The sequence below is a fragment of the Giraffa tippelskirchi genome, chromosome 13 (genome assembly GCF_054371585.1).
Source record: "Giraffa tippelskirchi isolate mGirTip1 chromosome 13, T2T-mGirTip1v1.2.pri, whole genome shotgun sequence".
NCBI lineage: Eukaryota > Metazoa > Chordata > Mammalia > Artiodactyla > Giraffidae > Giraffa > Giraffa tippelskirchi.
Window position 1 is genome coordinate 70,414,246 of NC_137287.1, and position 19,517 is coordinate 70,433,762.

General features: G+C 41.8%; 1 protein-coding gene across 2 annotated transcripts in view; it reads left to right on the forward strand.

The window, feature by feature from the left end:
* Positions 1 to 14,517, forward strand: part of GAD2 (glutamate decarboxylase 2) — a 59,713-nt gene extending 45,196 nt beyond the window's left edge. The window contains exons 13-17 of one of the 2 annotated variants that reach the window (XM_081552334.1): positions 2,995 to 3,144; positions 10,314 to 10,421; positions 10,937 to 11,026; positions 13,314 to 13,521; positions 14,404 to 14,517. In XM_081552334.1, coding sequence (XP_081408460.1) covers positions 2,995 to 3,144; positions 10,314 to 10,421; positions 10,937 to 11,026; positions 13,314 to 13,487 — 522 coding nt within the window. In that variant the 3' untranslated portion in view covers positions 13,488 to 13,521; positions 14,404 to 14,517. Of the gene's footprint in view, positions 1 to 2,994; positions 3,145 to 10,313; positions 10,422 to 10,936; positions 11,027 to 13,313; positions 13,606 to 14,403 lie in introns of those variants that run through there. The other variant, XM_081552333.1, reaches the window with a different exon arrangement.
* The last annotated feature ends 5,000 nt before the right edge of the window (positions 14,518 to 19,517 follow it).

Here is a 19,517-nt window from a genome sequence, read left to right on the forward strand (position 1 = left end):
GGAGACCCCATCAAGCAAGACCTCCAATAGTGAGAAACATTAATCAACATGAACAGAGGTAGTTGAAAGAACTAAAGATGTTTAATCTAATCTAAAAAAGGTTTAACTTAAAGGGCTGAGAGGAAGGCAGCCTTCACAACATAAATGACTCAGGTTGGAGAGATTTGTATTTTATTTGAGGCTTCAGGGAGCTGGGTTAGTCACATTGGATGGTATGGCCTTGATGACAAAATCACAATAACCATGATTTGAGGTCTGACTTGGGGTCAATGAAAGGAACGCTTTTCTAAAAATTAAGCTGCCCAACAGGTAATGAATGACTTACGTAGGAATAAATTCATCGTCACGGGAGCTGACTGAATGGAGATTGGACAAGCACTTGTTAGAAAGAGGATGGAAAGATAGAAGGAGCAGGAATAGGGACTGACCTGGAGGTCCAAGGTTAAGACTTCATGCTTCCACTGCAAGGGGCAAGGTTTCAATTTCTTGGAACTAAGGTCCCACATGCCTTGTGGCATGATCGAAAAAGAAGAAGGGGAAGCAATAGATGAACAGCTCTAGGATCCCTTTGAAATCCAAGAGTTCAAAGCATTTCTTTTATAGAGGTCTAAGGAGTAATACCATGCTATCAGATGATATTCTGTGATAAGAGAGTTCTTGGTTTTCAAAAAAACTTGGAATATATTAGCTTAAAGAATTAAAAACAAGTTTCATAATTTCAGGGAGTATCTGAACCTTTTATTGCTGATATATATTATAAATATGAAAAAAAGATATTTATGATGGTTTCTGAAGTTTATTTGATCAGGAGAATTTTTTTGACAGCAACTCTTTTACAGCCACCAGCTATTCATGTATTTTAAATCGTTTGGAATATAGTGGCTCAGAATCAGGATATGATCTCACCTTTTTATGTGACTTCTACTTGTCCTTTTGTACAAGGAGACTGGTGCTGTCTTACGTTTTAGAGGTCATGTGCTCTGAGTTGCTTTTCCTATCCCAGTAGAAGCTGGTCTGGTCTATCCATCATTCCACACTCCCTGGGTGGCCTCCCTTAGGACTGAAGGCACCTAGTCATGAGCTTGCATGGCTGGGGGGAAAATGGTGCCAAGTTTCTGTGACCATGAAACAAAATAAATGCACCTATTGCAATTTTTAGTCTTAGTGGTTTTCGAGTCCAATTCAATGTATTCTACTGCTCTATTACAATTACATTGTATCAAATTTCTCCCACTCTCAAACAAATAACTTAATGAATTCCACCGAATATGATGTCCAGACTTCAAGACTGAGCCCAAATCTGTTATTACCATCTGGGCGCCTAGTCTGGTCTTTCAGGATCTAGATCAAATTTTAGCTGCATTTCGTTTTAGTTTGGAGAACTTTCAAAAGGGGCTCTCACTTCTAACTTCAACGAAGTGATCACAGTTTAGTCTTTTCCTCTCTTGTCATGAGTCACAAAGGGAAAAAGTCAATGCCAAAACTTCTGTAAAATTACAATTACACTGTAGATAACCAAAGCGTCAAAGACTTCCTGTGGTTCGTGACAAATTGCAATGTGGTAAGGAGGCTGACGATGCTGTTTTAGTCAGAGAACATGATTCATTCACTGGTCTTTGAAATAGTTCAATCACTTTGCCACCCATTTTCCATAGTTAGCTTGTGGTGCCAGGGTAAATTAATGGTCATTGACAATGAAACTTTCCACTGTAACTACCATAAGCAAGTGAGCATGAAAACACAGTGCCCAAACTCTAACCCCTCTTAGGAGAGGAGCATGACATCTGAAAGATTCACTATTTTGAAGACCTTAGAGTACTAGTGTCTTTATTTTTTAGATTTTAGCATCTTAAAGTAATAGCAATGAATTGTACTGGGTTTCCCAGGTGATAAAGAATCCTCCTGCCAAGCAGGTATGGGGGTTCCACCCCTGGGTTGGGAAGATCCCCTGAAAGAGGAAATGGTAACACACTCCGGTATTCTTGCCTGGGAAATACCATGGACAGGGGAGCCTGACAGGCTAAAGTCCATGGCATTGCAAAGAGTTGGATATGACTTAACAACTAAACCACCACCACCACAATGAGTTGTCCTAAAAACTATGATTTCCATAAAGAACTCAAACCCTTACAGCTAAATGGTAAAGTACTTGAACTCAATATGAATGAAACAGTAGGGTAATCACACTAATGATATTTTACAAAACCAAAGAGTTTCCAAAATAGTTTGATTACAGCAAAACCAGAACATCAGGACAACCTCCCAATGAACATTATACCCTGATTGTGATTTTAAAAAAATGCCTTCTCACTGAAATTCACCTGAGCTGGATCTACATCCCAACTGTTCCATTTCTAGGTAAAAGCTACAGAGCAGCTTACATAAAGTTTTTGATATTCAGTCTCATCTGTAAGATGGGAATTATTAATAACCAGCCACAATAAAGGGTATTGTGAAGCTTAAGCAGAAACAATCAACAAATTGAAAAAAAAAAGATAAATGCCTTCTCTTAGAAAGGAGAGTAAAAGTATAAATATGCCCTGATGTTAACTTCTGGTAATAGCTGACCCTAAGCCATTTTTTCCCATATAACTCACCTATCACAACAGTCTATCCTGCTCAGATACTTGTCTCACTTTTTTTCTCATTTGATTCTTACTGTTTTCTTTCTTTAGGATATTCAGCTCCTCTTTCTTATATATTTTTCTTAATAATTTCCATCACAATGTAAACCCAATAGAATACATTATAAAGTCAGTAGAGAGTTTCCTAAGGGCTTCCCTGGTGACTCAGATGGTAAAAAACCTGCCTGCAATGCAGGAGACCTGGGTCAGGAAGATCCCATGGAGGATGGCATGGCAACCCACTCCAGTATTCTTGCCTGAAGAATCCCAATGGACAGAGGAGCCTGGCTACAGTCCATGGGGTCACAAAGAGTCAGACATGACTGAGTGACTAAGCACGGAGTTTCCTAGGTTTTCTCTTCTCTTCTAGGGATTGATGCAGAGTTGCAACCAGATGCATGCCTCCTACCTCTTCCAACAAGATAAACACTATGACCTGTCCTACGACACTGGAGACAAGGCCTTACAGTGCGGACGCCACGTTGATGTTTTTAAACTCTGGCTAATGTGGAGGGCAAAGGTGAGCACCCCGAAATTGGCTGAATGGCAACTAAAAACAGACGCTGTATCTGGTGATCCTTGTTAGGACATGTCAAAAATTGACTTCCAAATCAAAAATTATTTACTCAAGACTAAGTTCCCTGAGTCCTAGATCTAGTTAATCTGCATTCCACATGGGTGGAAATATAAGAAATCTGTTGTGTGTTTGTTTTTTCTTTAAGCCAAATTGCTTCTAATGCTCCTTTATCTAAAAAACCAATCCATGTTGCTTTATACAGCAGAATCTCTGGATTCCTAAGAGGTGTTTCACTGCTGTTCTTGTCCCAACTCTTGGCTTTTACCCAGTGATTGATCATTTGGGTAGGTTAAATGTAGACTTTTTGTTTGGAGAACAGAAAAGAAAAGGACAAAATCAGCATGATAGCTTGTTTTTGTCATTTCATAAGTAACCTCTAGTTATAAAGCTTTTTTGAAAAACCTTGGAACTTCCTAGTGACCTCCTTTAGTTTGGTTTCTCTATTTACCTCAGAATTTAACTGTGGATGATCACCCCTCTCTCAGACATGGAACTCTGTAACTCTTGTTGTGCGCTACTGGCTGGACCTAATTATAGCTTCCAAGAGCACACGTGTGTGGTTAAATGTAAGCAGGCTGAGAAGGTCAAAGATTTTATTTTTCACTTTGATCAGATTTCTAAGTTAAATGTCACAGCTCGGTGACTTTCCACCTGATTTCATTTATCTCCCACAGGAGGCAATGGCTACAGCCAGTAGGGACATGCCAGAAAAACCCAACTGCTAGAAAAGTCCAGCTGTTAAAAGAGTATGTGAGGGAAACATGACAAAGGGAGAGATGAGAGGGAAGCTGGTGAGACCGAGGTCCAGTGTGTTTGGGAAATGGTCCACAAATTTGACTCTCAGCTTCCTTTCTTTTTTTTAATATTTAGTTATTTTATATATGTAATTAGACTGTGCGGGTCTTTGTTTCTGGGCATGGGCCTTCTCTAGTTGCAGTGAGCAGGGACTATTCTCTAGTTGCAGTGCACAGGCTTCTCTTATTGCAGAGCATGGGCTCTAGGGCTCATGGACTTCAGTAGTCGCATTGCACACAGGCTTAGTTGCCCTGAGGCATGTGGGATCTTCCCCGACCATGGATAGAACCCATGTCCTGTGCATTAGCAGGTGGATTCTTAACCACTGGACCCGCGGAGACATCTGGCTCTCAGATTTCTAAGTATCCTACACAAAGAGGTGACAGGGTCAGCCCCATAGAAACAAGCAGATGACTTGGTCAGCTGGGTGAGACCACAGAATGGCTCCTTCATCAGATCTATAGAAAGAGCTATGGACCATGTCCACAGTACCCAGTCCATATGCTGGTGTTTAAGCAAACTGAATTTCCTTAAACAGTTCAAACAGGCGGATGGCTAATAAGAAGAATAGGGGACTTAGGAGTGAAACAGTCGACATCTATTGGGTTGGCCAAAAAGTTCATTCAGGCTTTTCTATAACATCTGATGGAAAAATTCAAACCTAACTTTTTGACCAACTTAATATTTTATGGACTCTTCTTTAAATCCATCCTGGAAAAAGGCAGTTTAATGAGAAAGATGGTCTTGCTTAATGCACAAAAATTCTTAGCTGGTTTCCAGGGGTGGCTGGACTACATGGTCTTCAAGCAAACCTCCACCATGTTATTTGGCCGGATTGAGTTTTCTTTAAGTATTGCTAAGTATAAGACAGCTACTGGAGTGAGGCCCAAGGTGACTTATTGCCCCATAAAGGTGTGTGATGAGTGGGCTCAAATCCCTTGAGCTGGGCAGGGGACTCCTTCCTCTTTTGAGAGTTGAGCTCCTGACAAGGACAGGTATCCGGTCCCCACTGCCCAAGTCGAGACTCACACTGTTGGCAATGACACTTTCATTTGGCAATAATAAATCCATCAAGAATGTAGGCTTATTGGTGTACTCTCAGGCTGTTTTCAAATGAGCAGGCGTTTCATTTCCTTGATAGGTGGAAATGATAAAATGACAGAGGTAAACATCAGCTAGGAAGTTGAGGAAAGCTTGGTCTCTAAATATGGTTCAGTGTCCCTCTTTTTGTCTCTTGTTCCCCTGGTGTTTTTATTAAGATGATGATCATTAGCTATATTTACACCAAAATGTATCTGACACGGTTCATCGGATCCTGCTGCTTCTTTTCCATCGGAAGCCTCCCTGCCAGCTTGGTGCAGCCGGCTGGTTCTCAGAGAAATCACATGAAGACATCAGGTGTGAACTCAACAGCAGGACCAATGAAGCTTGAAGTAAAGGCAGAGGATCCAGTTTCTAAGGGCTGAGATATGGGCACCAGAAGAGGGGATAAAAAGAGAGAGAGAGAGAAGTCACAGTGGCTGCGTAACTTATGGACACATATGTTTTACATTGAAAAATAGTTTATTATCATCATCCAGAATTTAAAATAGTTTCATTAATTCTTATACATCACATTTGTGTAAAGGAATAATTCATTTTCTAACATTCATATGTAAGATGTGAACAGAAGTGAAGACATATTGATAACTCTTTATAATTAATGAAAGTCAGCATATTGTTTCTGTGTAAAATGCAGACAGAGACTATAGTAAAGAACTTCAAAAAAGAACTTAAATTACTTAGAAGACAGGGATACCTACTTTTTAGTTCCTTACACAAAGCCCTAAGTATCTAGACATCTAAATGACAAAAACATCCATTTGGCTTTCAACTTAAAGTTGCATTAAAAAAAAAAAATGAAATGATAATAACTATTAAAGTAATAATCTCAGTCCTACAACCCAGATCAAGGGTAAGCACCCTCTGATACCCCTAACTCTGTCATAACACTAGCCAGGGCAGGAGAAGTCACTCTCCCTAAGAAGAACCACAAGAGAGTTGACCATGTCATTCTGTGTTGCATTTGCAAAAACAGTAACGAAGAGGAAGGGAAGGAATGTGACATTAATCTGCAAACGCTCTGTTATCGGATACACCTGGAGAATACAATGTCCCAGTGAATCCACATTTTCTCCTTAGTAAGATAAACCATGGGAAAATAGTAATCTAAGTATAAATTCCTATTCTTTCACCTGTTAATAACAAACGGAGCTAAATGCACTGAAGACAACTGTCATATTAAATCCAAGACAACTTGATTGGAGCAAATTAATGTGAAAAAGAAAAAAATTGAGCCTTGAGCCTCTTGATGTGGAATGCTAGAAGGTACTCTGGATGGTGACATGATTTGTAAGCTTTTCACTGGCAAAGACACTGTGTCTGTTCTCAACTCTGTTCTTACTGGGTAAACCTTTTACTTTGTCTATTTTATTTTATTAGAGCATTTTATTAGAGAATCCTAGAACTTGATTATTTTTCATGTTAACATTACCTTGGTTAAAACTCTGTGTAGATAGAAAACAGGAAAAAAACCTTAAAAGGAGTCCCTTTTCTTACGCCTGCAGTGATGGCTTAATATATAACTACTGAGTTTTCACCGTAAATCTTGATGTTTGTATATGATTATGCAGATTGGCAGATTTTCTTATAGTTTTCTGATTGACCTCCATAATTAAAGTGTAGATAACAGTGGGACTGGCAAATGGCTGAGGGAAAAAAGAAACCAGGAGAAACTGTTAACGGGAAATGGATGCCTGGCACTCCTTACTGAGTGAGTGAATGTTCCCTTTCTCTCTAAAATATTAATTTTTTTCATAAGTGGCTACTGAGCATCTGTTACTGAATGAGATCAGGGGCTATAGTTTCCAGGCAGGAAAGAGAAATTCACCAATGACCATCATAAAAGACAGAACACCAATTGGGAGATCGGGATTGACATACTATTGTATATAAAATAGGTAACTAATAAGAACCTACTGTACAACACAGTACTCGGTTCTCTGTAATGGCCTGTATAGGAAAAGAATCTTAAAAATGAAAGTGTATCTATGTATACGTATAACTGATGACTCTGTGGTGAAGAATCTGCCTGCCACTTCGGAAGACCTGGATTCAATCCTTCAGTCAGAAAGATCCCCTGGAGAAGGGAATGGCTACCCACTCCAGTATTCTGGCCTGGGAAATCCCAATAACAGAGGAGCCTGGTGGGCTACAGTCCATGGGGTCGCAAAAGAATCTGACATGACTTAGCGACTAAACAACAACAACAGCACACAACTGAGTCACTTTGCTGTACACCTGAAATTAACACAGCATTATAAATCAACTATACTCCAATAAGGGCTTCCCTGGGGGCTCAGATGGTAAAGAATCCGCCTGCAATGTGGGAGACCTGGGTTCGATCCCTGGGTTGGGAAGATCCCCTGGAGGAGAGCATGGCAACCCACTCCAGTATCTTGCCTAGAGAATCCCCATGGACTGAGGAGCCTCATGGGGTTGCAAAGTTGGACATGACTGAGTGACTAAGCACCGCACAGCACATACTCCAATAAACATTTTTTTAAGAAATAGAAATAGAACACAACTGGTTATAGAAGAAACACAGACACACCTTGAAGAGTTAAAGAATGGAGAGCTCAGTCCTAGTTTGAGAGCCAAGAATAATTTATTAAGAACTGACCTTTGAGGCTGATTCTGAACAGGATGGATAGAATGAGTAAGACCTCGACCAGCAGAGCTGGGAGAAAGGACATCCCAGGAAGATGGTCAGGCAGGGGCTGAAGGGCATATCCTGAGCTAGTGGAGCATCTCAATTGACTGAAGAATAATTAGGATGTTACCATTGAGGTGAGAAGTAAGAGGTCCTGGGTGGGTCCATCCAAACCCATTCTGAGTGTGTAAGGATGAGGGATAAGGTAAAACGTCTTTCTCCTGAGCCTCCTTCAGCGTAGCCCTGACACTGAGATCCTGCCGTCCACCCAGAAGTGGTCGTCTGAGCTTTCAACTTCCTTCCCAGTGATTCGGGTCATGGCGAGGCATTGCCTGATAAGGCTTTATAGATGCCTTTATCATTCTCACAAGAAGAGCTGTACGGTCTATAATAATTCAACAAGCATTTGATATTAATAGAATGAATTTCGGAGAATCTCTTAAAAACCTACAAAACCTTGAAAATAAAATATGAATCTTAATCTCATGAATACCCAGTTTGAAAGGAGGAGCCCCAGACTTATACAGGCACATCAGAGTCTCCTGGTAGCTCTTCAGCCTTCATCTCAAGGGGGCAGTTGGATTATTCCTGAGCTTAGCCAGAGTGGACTCCCCGACTAGCAGGGCTAGAGAACGCCCGTCCTGTCTGTGGTAACCCCACTCCCTTTATGGTACAATCACACTCATTTTCAGAGCATTCATTTCAGCTCGCTATGTCTCTGTGTGGGAAATTGCATGGGCACCATCATTCCCATGTGACCAGAAAAGTTAGCCAAGGCCATACAGCTGGGCAGGGTCAGAGTCATACTGGTCCTGAACAGATCCTGGATCAGGTCCCTGCAAGTTGAAATCCAATGCTAGACTGGTCCCAAGGATCCAGTTTGGCTAACAGTAAACCCCCCTCCCTCTTACCTAATGTCCATCCCAAGTGGACCCAAACTGCCAGCTTGGTCCAAACCAATGGTAAATCCTTGGCACCCACAGACTCATTGAGGACATGGGTTATGGCTTGGATGTCCAGGTATCAAGTGGACACTTGGAGTCACAGGAACCAGTCAGCAAGAGTGGCAGTCCCTAAAGAAATGGATTTTTGAACCCGTCAGCTCTCTTTAATGCAGCTTACTTTTAAAAATGTTTCAGATGCTACAACTCATCATTCTGCCATATCCCCCTTTTAGATGAGATGATGAGACTGTGTGTTAACAGGCAAGTGGGCCCATCTTATCTCCATTATTACTTCCTCTGGATTCCAGGTTGGATTAATCACTGGTAGGTCTGTTCTCAGAGTTTCTGGGACTAGCATTCTCTTTTTCTCTAAGCTTTCCTGTAGTACTCCACACATACCAGTGGAGTTAGGAGTAAAGCCATGTGAAAAGTAATTCCCTAGTGTTGGGGTCCAACCTTCAGGATCTGATACCTGATGATCTGAGGTGGAGCTGATATAATAATAATAGAAATAAAGTGCACAATAAATGTTATGTGCCCGAATCATTCTGAAGCCTTCTTCCCACCCCCAGTCTGTGGAAAATTGTCTTCCACGAAACCAGTCCCTGGTGCCAAAAATGTTGGGGACCGCTGCCCTAGTGTGTCCCGTTGTCAGTGAAATAGTTGTAGTCCAGGGCTGTCGTGTTGTTTTCCACAAGTCCAGATGCTGGGCTTCCAACAGCTGGAAAGTAAAAGACCTTTGTAATAATGTTCACCTATTACAGACATAGGAGTCATTTATCCCCAAGTATTAGTCACTCAGTCATGTCTGACTCTTTGAGACCCCATAGACTGTAGCCCACCAGGCTCCTCTGTCCAGGGAATTTTTCAGGCAAGAATACTGGAGTGGATAGCCATTCCCTTCTCCAGGGGATCTTCCCAACTCTGGGATCAAACCCAGGCCTCCCTCATTGCAGGCAGATTTTTTACCACCTGAGCCAACAGGGAAGTCCTATTTATCCCCAAAGGAGAAATCTAATAAGTTTTGCAAAATGACAGGCTAATAGAGCATCTGTGTGCCTCTCAGAGTCAGTAATTCTTTTGTCCAGCACATATTCATTGAGCACCTACCCTATTTTTCTATAATGGGGGTACATTGGTGAACAAAAGTGGGATCTGGAAATGGCAAATTCACCTGATGGGCAGGGACTCAGCAGACATCCTGGAGGGGGAGGGGTGGTCTCTGATGATGCTTTTTATCTGCAGTAAAAGAATAGCCAGCCCTCCTGTCATTAATGACTTCCATAATTACTCCTCTGAGTAGCAGTGGCAAATTTTCCCCTCGAGTAATCAAAATAATTGGCTGGGGAATAGAGGCTCTGAAAGAAAAGGATTCTGCCATGGAGAGCTGTGACGACATGAAAGGGAACAGAGGCATCTGATGTGGAGAGCATGAAAAGAGGAATAATTGCCAGAAAAGCCTCTAGACACATGGTCTCGTGTAAGCTAAGTGCTGGCGCAGAGCAGAGGCCGAAGGGCCAGAAAGACCGCCAGTGTCCAGAGAGATGCGTCCCCCCATCTCACTTGAGAGCTCGCCCACCTTCCTCAGCTTGACTGCTAAGCTCTCTTCTTCTCTCACGTAGGGGACCGCCGGGTTTGAAGCACATATTGATAAGTGTTTGGAGCTGGCGGAGTATTTATACAATATCATCAAAAACCGAGAAGGTTATGAAATGGTGTTTGATGGAAAGGTATGTATTCTGATTTTTACAGCGCATCCCCCCCCTCCCGAAGTTTAGTCCATTCTAACTCTTTGTGGTTTTTAAAAAATATTTTATTTATGTATTTATTTGGCTGCACCAGGTCTTAGTTGCAGCATGTGGGATCTAGTTCCCCAACCAGGGATTGAACCTAGGACCCCTGCATTGGGAGCGCAGTCTTAGAAACTAGACCACCAGGGAAGTCCCCATTCCAGTTCTTCTCACTGATAGTTTTTGAAGTTAAGAATGTACAGTCCAAGCAAGTGACACCATGATAAAGGAGAAGCAGTGGGGAGGGGGTAACCATTTAGAACGAAGTATAAATCCAACTCTCTCTCACACACACACAAATACTGTATAATGGTGTGAAAGTCAGGCAGTTCAAAGGTGATTAGAGGTTTAAGAGCAGGATTGTATCTAGAAGCTGCAGAACAGATTGAAATGTCCTTGGAATTTTCAAACTTGCCTGTTTGAGCTGAGCATGAATTTTACTTTCCTCTTCGTAGCCTCAGCATACCAACGTTTGCTTCTGGTACATACCTCCAAGCTTGCGTGTCCTGGACAACAACGAAGAGAGACTGAGCCGCCTCTCCAAGGTGAGGATTCGCGCTCCTCTGATCTGGACCTCAGTGTGTATAATGGGCCTTTCGTGTCCATATCAACCTTATGACAGATGTGCATGTCTTTAGGGAACATCTATCTTCAGCCATGGTCACGGGTTCCCTGCCCTCTGGGGCTTCCTGCAGAGCCAGGACATACAGAACTGGTCTGTCCAGACTTGTAAGAACTCAACTGCTTCTGTGTTCTGAGAGCATGTTTATGAGGGCTGAAAATAGGCACTGGGTCATACCTTTCCTGGCTTCACAACTCAGCGGAAATCTGCTGAAATTGCTGATCTGCCAAGAGGAACTGGTGCTCAATTACAAATGTGGAAGAGATTCCAGGCCCCAGAAATGGGTAGAAAACAAAACTGCTGCTGATCCTCTTGAGCCATGTTGATTGTTCACACTGAGTACTTTGAGGATTAAAACCTCATTGCAAACCAGTGGTCATATAAGTGTTGATATTCAAAAGTCACATGTTCATAACTCCATTCCCTTTGAATCTATCTTTCATGTAAGTCAAATACAACTGTGATAGAGGGCATGGTTCCCATACTGAACTGAGTTGCTGACTATAAAGATCTGGCATAAGCCCAAAGCTTTCCTGATATCTACATCCCTGATGATGTATTTGCAGCCATGAACCGAAAAGATCAATGTTATATTTACAAACTCCAGTGGTAAAATATGTGGACAGGTCCTGCATATAGTTGGACATAATTTAAAATGTATGCCTCATCCTGAGAGCTGTTCCTCTTATGCCACTCTTTACAGTCAATAAGGACTCAGGGAGCCCTCCATGTGCAAACAGCGCTGTGCTGATAAAAGAAGTGAAAGACCCCATCCTTGCCCTCCAGGAGCTTATAGTTGGGTACAAAGATAAGGTATATTTTCTCATAAGTGAGGGGATGATAGGAATTAGAATATAGAGAGACTCTGTGGCTAAGGATCATGTGCTTACAACTTAGAGAAAATATGCTAGTGGATTACAGAAGTCAAGAAAGGCTTCCTCATGGGTGCAGGACTGTTGTGGAGCCTTGGAGTCTTTATAGGATGCAAACTGGAAGAGAAGGGATTCTAAGCAAAGAGAACAAATGTGACATGGTAAGACTGAGGACAATGTGAAGGGATAAAAATATGTGCAGTACATCCAGGGATATGGAATAAGGAGGTCTTGTCAGAGTTGCAGATTCATGTGGGTGAGCCCTGGGAGCTGAGTCCTCAGAACTGGTGACAAAAAGGCATTTGTGCTGAACTAAAGCATTTTAACTTAATTTCATACACGATAGAGGACCAAGGGCTGTAATTATCCACCGGGCATAAATGTGCTGAAATCTTGTCTGTGATCCAACTCCATAATGTTAAATCCTTGTGGGTGCAGCTTTTTGCCTCAGCTGATTCTTCATCACTATTAGGAAATATATTTCAAATCATCTTATGAACTGAGGAATCTAAAAAGAAATGATACAAATGAACTTATTTACAAAACAGATACAGATTCACAAACTTAGAGAAGGAGCCTGTGGTTGCCAGGGGGAAAGATGGGGGGATAAGATAGTTTGGGATGGACAGGTACACACTGCTGTATTTAAAATGGGTAATCAACAGCTGTATAGCACAGAGAACTCTATCAATGTTATGTGGCAGCCTGGATGGAAGGGGAGTTTTGGGGAGAATGGATATATGTATCTGTATGGCTGAGTCCCTTTGCTGTCCATCTCAAACTATCACAACATTGTTAATCGGCTATACTCTAATATAAAACAAAAAGTTTAAAAAAGAAACTAGGAAGTTTTAGGATCTTAAGAATGAAAATTGCTTTACTATCTCAAAAGTCTGCTTATTTTCACACATCACTTGATAGTGAAGCTTACCTCTTGGTACCCAGTCTCTGAATTTTGTCTTACTTCCAGTGTTTCTATATTTACTGAAGGATTAAAAAGCCCCCCAAATGTTGTATTGCTAAACTCTTTATGCTTGGAACAAACATCAGATTCTTCCTGTTGTCACAAAATACTAAGTAGAAAGTCAAAGATAAAGTGTCAAGCTCCTGATAGCCCACCACTGATTATTCCTTTCAGCACCTTTGAGACCTTGGATGTGTTAAACTGTCCTAGCCCTTTGTTCTCATAAAAAGTGGGAGCAGTTCCTTTAAGGGAAAACAGATATGGTTCTGATTGTTCAGTTAAAGACTCAAAATGCTACTTGGCACTGGATTCTTTGGTAATAGGAAGCATCCCTGGGAGAAGCAGTCATCGCAGTGGTCTCATCTCTCCCACAGGTGGCTCCAGTGATTAAAGCCAGGATGATGGAGTATGGGACCACAATGGTGAGCTACCAGCCCTTGGGCGACAAGGTCAACTTCTTCCGCATGGTCATTTCAAACCCCGCAGCAACTCACCAAGACATTGACTTCCTGATTGAAGAAATAGAACGCCTTGGACAAGATTTATAATAACCTAGCTCACTAAGCTGTTTCAATTCTATAGGTAGACAATTAAGTTGTCACAAACCATGTAAATGTATTTGTAGTTTGTTCCAAAGTAAATCTATTTCTATATTGTGGTGTCAAAGTAGAGTACAGTTTAAAAATCAAAAACTAACAAACATTATTCCTTTTAAAAATTGTTTCTTAAGTTTAGAACACCTCTGTAATAATTAGTGACAAAAGGCTGTGTTCTAATCAATAAGGAAAAGCTTACAATTGTTATAAATATTTCCCTTACTTTTAATATAGTGTGCAAATCAAACTTTATTTTCAAGTCAGAGTAGTAGGGTTGAATAGTGCCAAAATTGCCCCTGAATCATAAAAGGTTCTCTGGGGTACGGTGAAAAGGATAAAGTAAATATAAAATATATGTTGACAATAAAAAAACAACTCTTGCCTTTTTCATAGTATTAGAAAAAAATTTCTAATTTACCTATAGTAACATATCAAGTGTATTTAAATACATATAATTTTACAAAAGGAAAATATATATATTAAAAATAAATCCTATTTTGTAACATAGATTTTTATTTTATATGGGTTATACAAACTGCAGGGGCAGATATAAAAACTAAGCCAGATTTTTTTTTTCTCTTTCTTTGAATGGAGGCACAATTAAACACTTAGCAAAGTTATTTTGGAACATAGGCCCACAAAATTCTTTAACAGTATGACACCTTCTTTCTGTTCAGGCTCTTACAAAACAAACACAAAAGAATACTGCAGTTTCTTTGAAAAGTGGTTGGTCAGCTTGACAGTAAGATTCTCTTCCCTTTTCGGTTTTTCACCCATTGGACCTTAGCAGACCCTCACTGTAGGCCTGACAACTGAGCTTCATCTTAGACTAATGAGGGTAATCGTCTCTATTCTTATTTCCGTTCAGCCTGTTCGAAACAGAAGGTGAATGCTGGTTCTTGCACTGTCTTCCCAGACAGTATTCTCTTATGAAGTCATTTGGATTCCTTAGAGAAAATAAAATCTAATCAGCCAGAGCAAAGAGGAATGAAACATACTCCAGATGTGGCGAGCCCAGAAAATTACACTTGGCCTTCAGTGTCTCTGTGAGAATACCGACGTCATCCTGGAGGCCACACCGCCTGTCCAGGGAGGAGTCATTTCCCTCCCAGGTCATTGCTTATTCCCATTCCCTCCCATTCCGACACACAGAAGTCCTTCCTGCTGAGTTCCCTATCTCTGGGATCCCAAATAATTAATTTCTACTCCATGAGGGGTTATGAGGAAATGAGCTCCTCACTCAAGATTTTTTTTTGTTATATTTATGTATTTATTTGGCCTTGCCAGGTCTTAGTTGTGGCACGCATGATCTTTAGTTGTGGCATGTGAACTCTTAGTTGTGGCATGCGGGATCTAGTTCCCTGACCAGGGATCAAACCTGAGCCTTTTGCCTTAGGAGCTTGGAGTTTTACCCATTGGACCACCAGGGAAGTCCCATTACCCAAGATTTTGAGACAACATCTTAAGACCCTTCTTCTATCTTCTGTGTCCCATTAAGGTCAAAGTGACTGAAATATAGAGAGAACATATGCTCCATAGAATTCAAAATAATATTCTAAAAGTATCCTTCTGCCCCTGCAGACCTGATGGAGAGACAGGAGCTAACAAGAGCTCTCATAGGTACTTAAGGGGTGCAGACTGTCAGATTCCAAGTGCTAGCAGAGGACTATATGTCCTGCGTATATATCCACATATATGCAGACTGTGTATGCACATTTCAGAGCATTCATCCTTTCTGTATGGACCACTCAGATCTGTGATCAGGAAGACTGTAGGCATATGAGGGAGGGAAGAGGACCCCATCCTTCATCCTGTAGTAAAGCCCTCTCACTTGACCATAGGATTCTACCACCTGCAAGCTTCATGAGCTTGCCCCTACATCTCTCCCCTAGGTCGTATACGGAAACAGTGATAGTTGAGATGCATGTGGCTTTGGTCCCTCTCAGTCTAAGAAGCAAATGGATTCCCTATGCCTATTAGACTTCCCAGGTGGCGCTAGTGGTAAAGAACCCGTCTGCCAATGTGGGAGACATAAGAGACATGGGTTTGATCCCTGAGTCAGGAAGATTTCCTGGAGAAGGAAATGGCAACCCACTCCAGTAGTCTTGCCTGGAGAATCCAGAGGAACCTGGCTGGCTATAGTCCATAGGGTTGCACAGAGTCAGACACGACTGAGGCAACTTAGCATGCAAGCATGCATGACTATTAGAAGAAAACCCTACGCCCCAGAATTTTATGAAGGAGTAAGCCTTCCCTTCTAGGCTCTGTCTAATGGCCAATCTTTCTAGAATTTGGCTGTTGAGAATAAGCACACAGCTGCCCAGCTATCATGAGCCTTAGGCCCAAAGGACCCATCTCAGAGGCAGAGATGCTAATTATCAAACCCACCATCCTGCCTGGAGGACGGAGCCCAATGCTCTGATCTGGACAGACCCCTCTCCACTCCAAGAGGCTTCTACCTAGGGGGTCCAGACTCCCTAGCAGAATCGACTGCTTTTTCACTTGATGGTATGACTGAACTTAAAAAGGAACATTTGTGTGTGTGTTTGAAATTCCAGAAAAGAGTTTTTATCAATAGATCATTTCCCTAACACCCTGTCCTTTCCAGGTTCTTTCCCAAGTTTGCTGGGAGCCTTGCTCCATTCTATGCAGTGAATTGCTACCAACCATAACCCAGGGAAGGAGATAAATAAAAGCCTGATAGATCCCAGTAGTTTAAACATTCTTTAAAGTACGTTTTCAGTCTGTTCAAGTGGAAGGGAAGTAGGGAAGGAAAGAGAGAAGGAAGGAAGGGAGATTGTTTTGCACTTTAGCGCAAATTCCCAGTGCCAAAGGCCTTTATGTGGGACCATTCTTTTACATGGGGTCTCGAAGAGTCAGGCACGACTCAGTGACAGAACTGATTCTTTTACAAATATTAGAAAAGTTGGGTTTTAGCTTTAATCACATTTGACATGGCCATTTTCATTTAGACAGCAATATTGTGTTTCTTATTTTTAAATACTTGAAAAAAAAAAGTGTGGTATGTCTTCATCAGAGACACATAAATGATATTGACTTCCTGGACTGTGTCAAGGACATGAGGAAAGAAAAGGAAGTTAATCCTGTGTGTAACTGTGTTGCCTTTAATATACTGCTAGTACTGTCTCGTCCCCTCGGATTGGGGTTGTGCACTTTAGATCTGAATTTGCAGTGTTGCAAGTCAACATGTGTTGCTGTAGAAGCTTGTACAATATATTACTGATGTGTCTATTCCTGTGTGGTGGCCGTGCTGATATTCTGAGACCCACACTTGCATCCGTGCCATACTCTCTCCTCTACACAGTGTGCCCTCCACCTCAGCCCTCACAGGGAATGCCCTTGGCTCCGCTCACTCCTGAGAAAACTCCTCTGAGAATTGTGTGATTTCACACCACGCAAAGGGAATGCAACTTCAGTGTCTCTGAGAACAGGAGACCAATAAGGAGGGTCACCAGCAGCCAACCTCGCAGGTACTGTCCCTGCTAAGATTTGGAGTAGATGCTACTCCTCAGAATATGGACCAAGAAAGCACGGGTGTAAATATAGCAGCAGAACAGGGAACCCAGGAACCTAGCAGTGGGTATCATCTTGCACGCGCCCTCCTGTTTTCAAATGCTAAGTGCACATGCCGTGTATTGATTAGTTACCGATGCTGCAATACTGTTCCCCATTGGTGTTTCTGAAAGATATTGACACTTCCCCAGCATCACTCCATTACTAAAGACAGAAAACAATAAAAAAAATAAAGAACTGTAAACACGTGACAACCTGATCCTCTTACCAAATATGAACTTGTGTATGATCAAAGTATTTTATGTGTTGTCTCTCTAAATGCAAATAAATGTGTACATGTGGACATATGTCAGACTTTGGATGCTTAATTCTGGCTTTGCCATGTTGAGGGGCTCATTTCTAATGACTTGGCCTGCATAAAAGGTCCTTCCATTGTCACAGAGCTCAGAGCATCTTTGGGTCTTCTTTGGGGGGAAAAAGCTCTTACTTCTGTAGTTGCTTCTCAAGGATATTTTTTTCACCACCATGGTTTCTCCTTCACTTAGATCCAATCTTTTTTTTTAAAAGTATTTTATTATGGCAAATTTCATGTACATACAGAAGTGGAGGAAATAAGTATAATGACCTCCCATGAAGGCTTCAAGCAGCCTCAGAAATGACTAACTCAGAGCCAGGTACAGAAAAACCTGAACGGAATTTTTGGCCAGCACCAACATGACAGGGAGATTTGTTGAACACTCTTGGGTACAAGTCTTCCCCAGTGGCACAGCGGTAAAGAATCCACCTTTAGTGCAGGAGATGTGGGTTTGATCCCTCCTGGGTCAGGAAGATCCACTGGAGGAGGACATGGTAATCCACTCTAGTATTCTTGTCTGGAGAATCCCATGGACAGAGGAGCCTGGTGGGTTACAGTCCATGAGGTCGCAAAGAGACATGACTGAAGCCACTGAGAACACACACACTTGAATACAAAGTACTATGCGAACTGCTAACATTTTATTTAACCCACACAAAAACCCGGTGAAGATTATAGTTTAACAACATCCATGAAGATGTGAACAGGAACAGGAGATTGTTCCCAGCCTGGGGGAATAATGGGAATCAGGGCAGCAATGTCAGGTTTTCCTCTTGATTTGGCTCTTGTCTATTGGTTCCCCTCTAAGCAATATTGAAATTATCCAGAAACTTCATCTTTTATGTCCTCCTCCCTCCATATGTCTGCTCGAAGAGTACTATCACTTCACTCCAGACTAATACCTTAAAGGGCATCTCAAGCCCACAAAGCAGACTGGACCTGATAAGGCAAATCAGGATACACTCTACATGGCAAATTTCATGTACATACAGAAGTGGAGGAAATAAGTATAATGACCTCCCATGAAGGCTTCAAGCAGCCTCAGAAATGACTAACTCAGAGCCAGGTACAGAAAAACCTGAATGGAATTTTTGGCCAGCACCAACATGACAAGGAGATTTGTTGAACACTCTTGGGTACAAGTCTTCCCCAGTGGCACAGCGGGGAAGACCCCGCTGACATCCTCGTGGTGGTCTAGCTTTTACCTTGCTCACACACAGGCTTGCACGCGTGCTAAGTCATTTCAGTCATGTCTGACTCTTTGCAACCCTGTGGACTGTAGCCTGCCAAGCTCCTCTGTCCATGGGATTCTCCAGGGAAAAATACTGGAGTGGGTTGCCATGCCCTCCTCCAGGGGATCCTCCCGACTGAGAGATCAAACCCGAGTCTCATGTCTCCTGCATTGGCAGGCGGGTTCTTTACCACTAGCGCCTCTTGGGAAGCCTCACACAAAGGCTTGGAGACCTGCAAATACTCTGAGAGATCATTCATCCAGAGTTTTGCAAAACTCTTGCCTGAGGACCCAGGAAGAAGGAAGATGTGTCTAGTTTGGGGTACAATAAGAAGTTCAGGATGAAGACGGGGTTTTACACAGTTGAAGCCAATCTCTCATCTCATCTTTTGCCCCTGGTGCATTTCATTGTTGCTTTCATTCATCATTGCCCTAACATTTCTAAAATGAAAAGAGAAGGAGTTAGCAACTCTGCTAACTTGCATTTATTTTCCCTATAAATCACAAAGGTCAGAACCACTAATGCCATGAAATCTTTCAGATTCTCCCTGCCCTCAAACTCCATTTCAGGGCACTTAGCTTTTAATAAACACTACTTAAATTGACTGGGATGTTTGTAAGTCAGACTGTAAGCTTTGAAAGACTATAGGTAGCAAAGTAGTCTACACATTTCAAGAAGCTACAGATTCCCCAATAATATTTTAATTTTCAAATCCATACACATCTCAACACCTGTTGGCATTGAACTCCTCCCTTAGAACCTAAGATCTTTCATAATGTTTCAAATAAACAACAAAAAATACCCCATCAAAATTAGTCTTTGATAGAGTAGAAGTTGTGACTTTGAAATATCAAAACCATC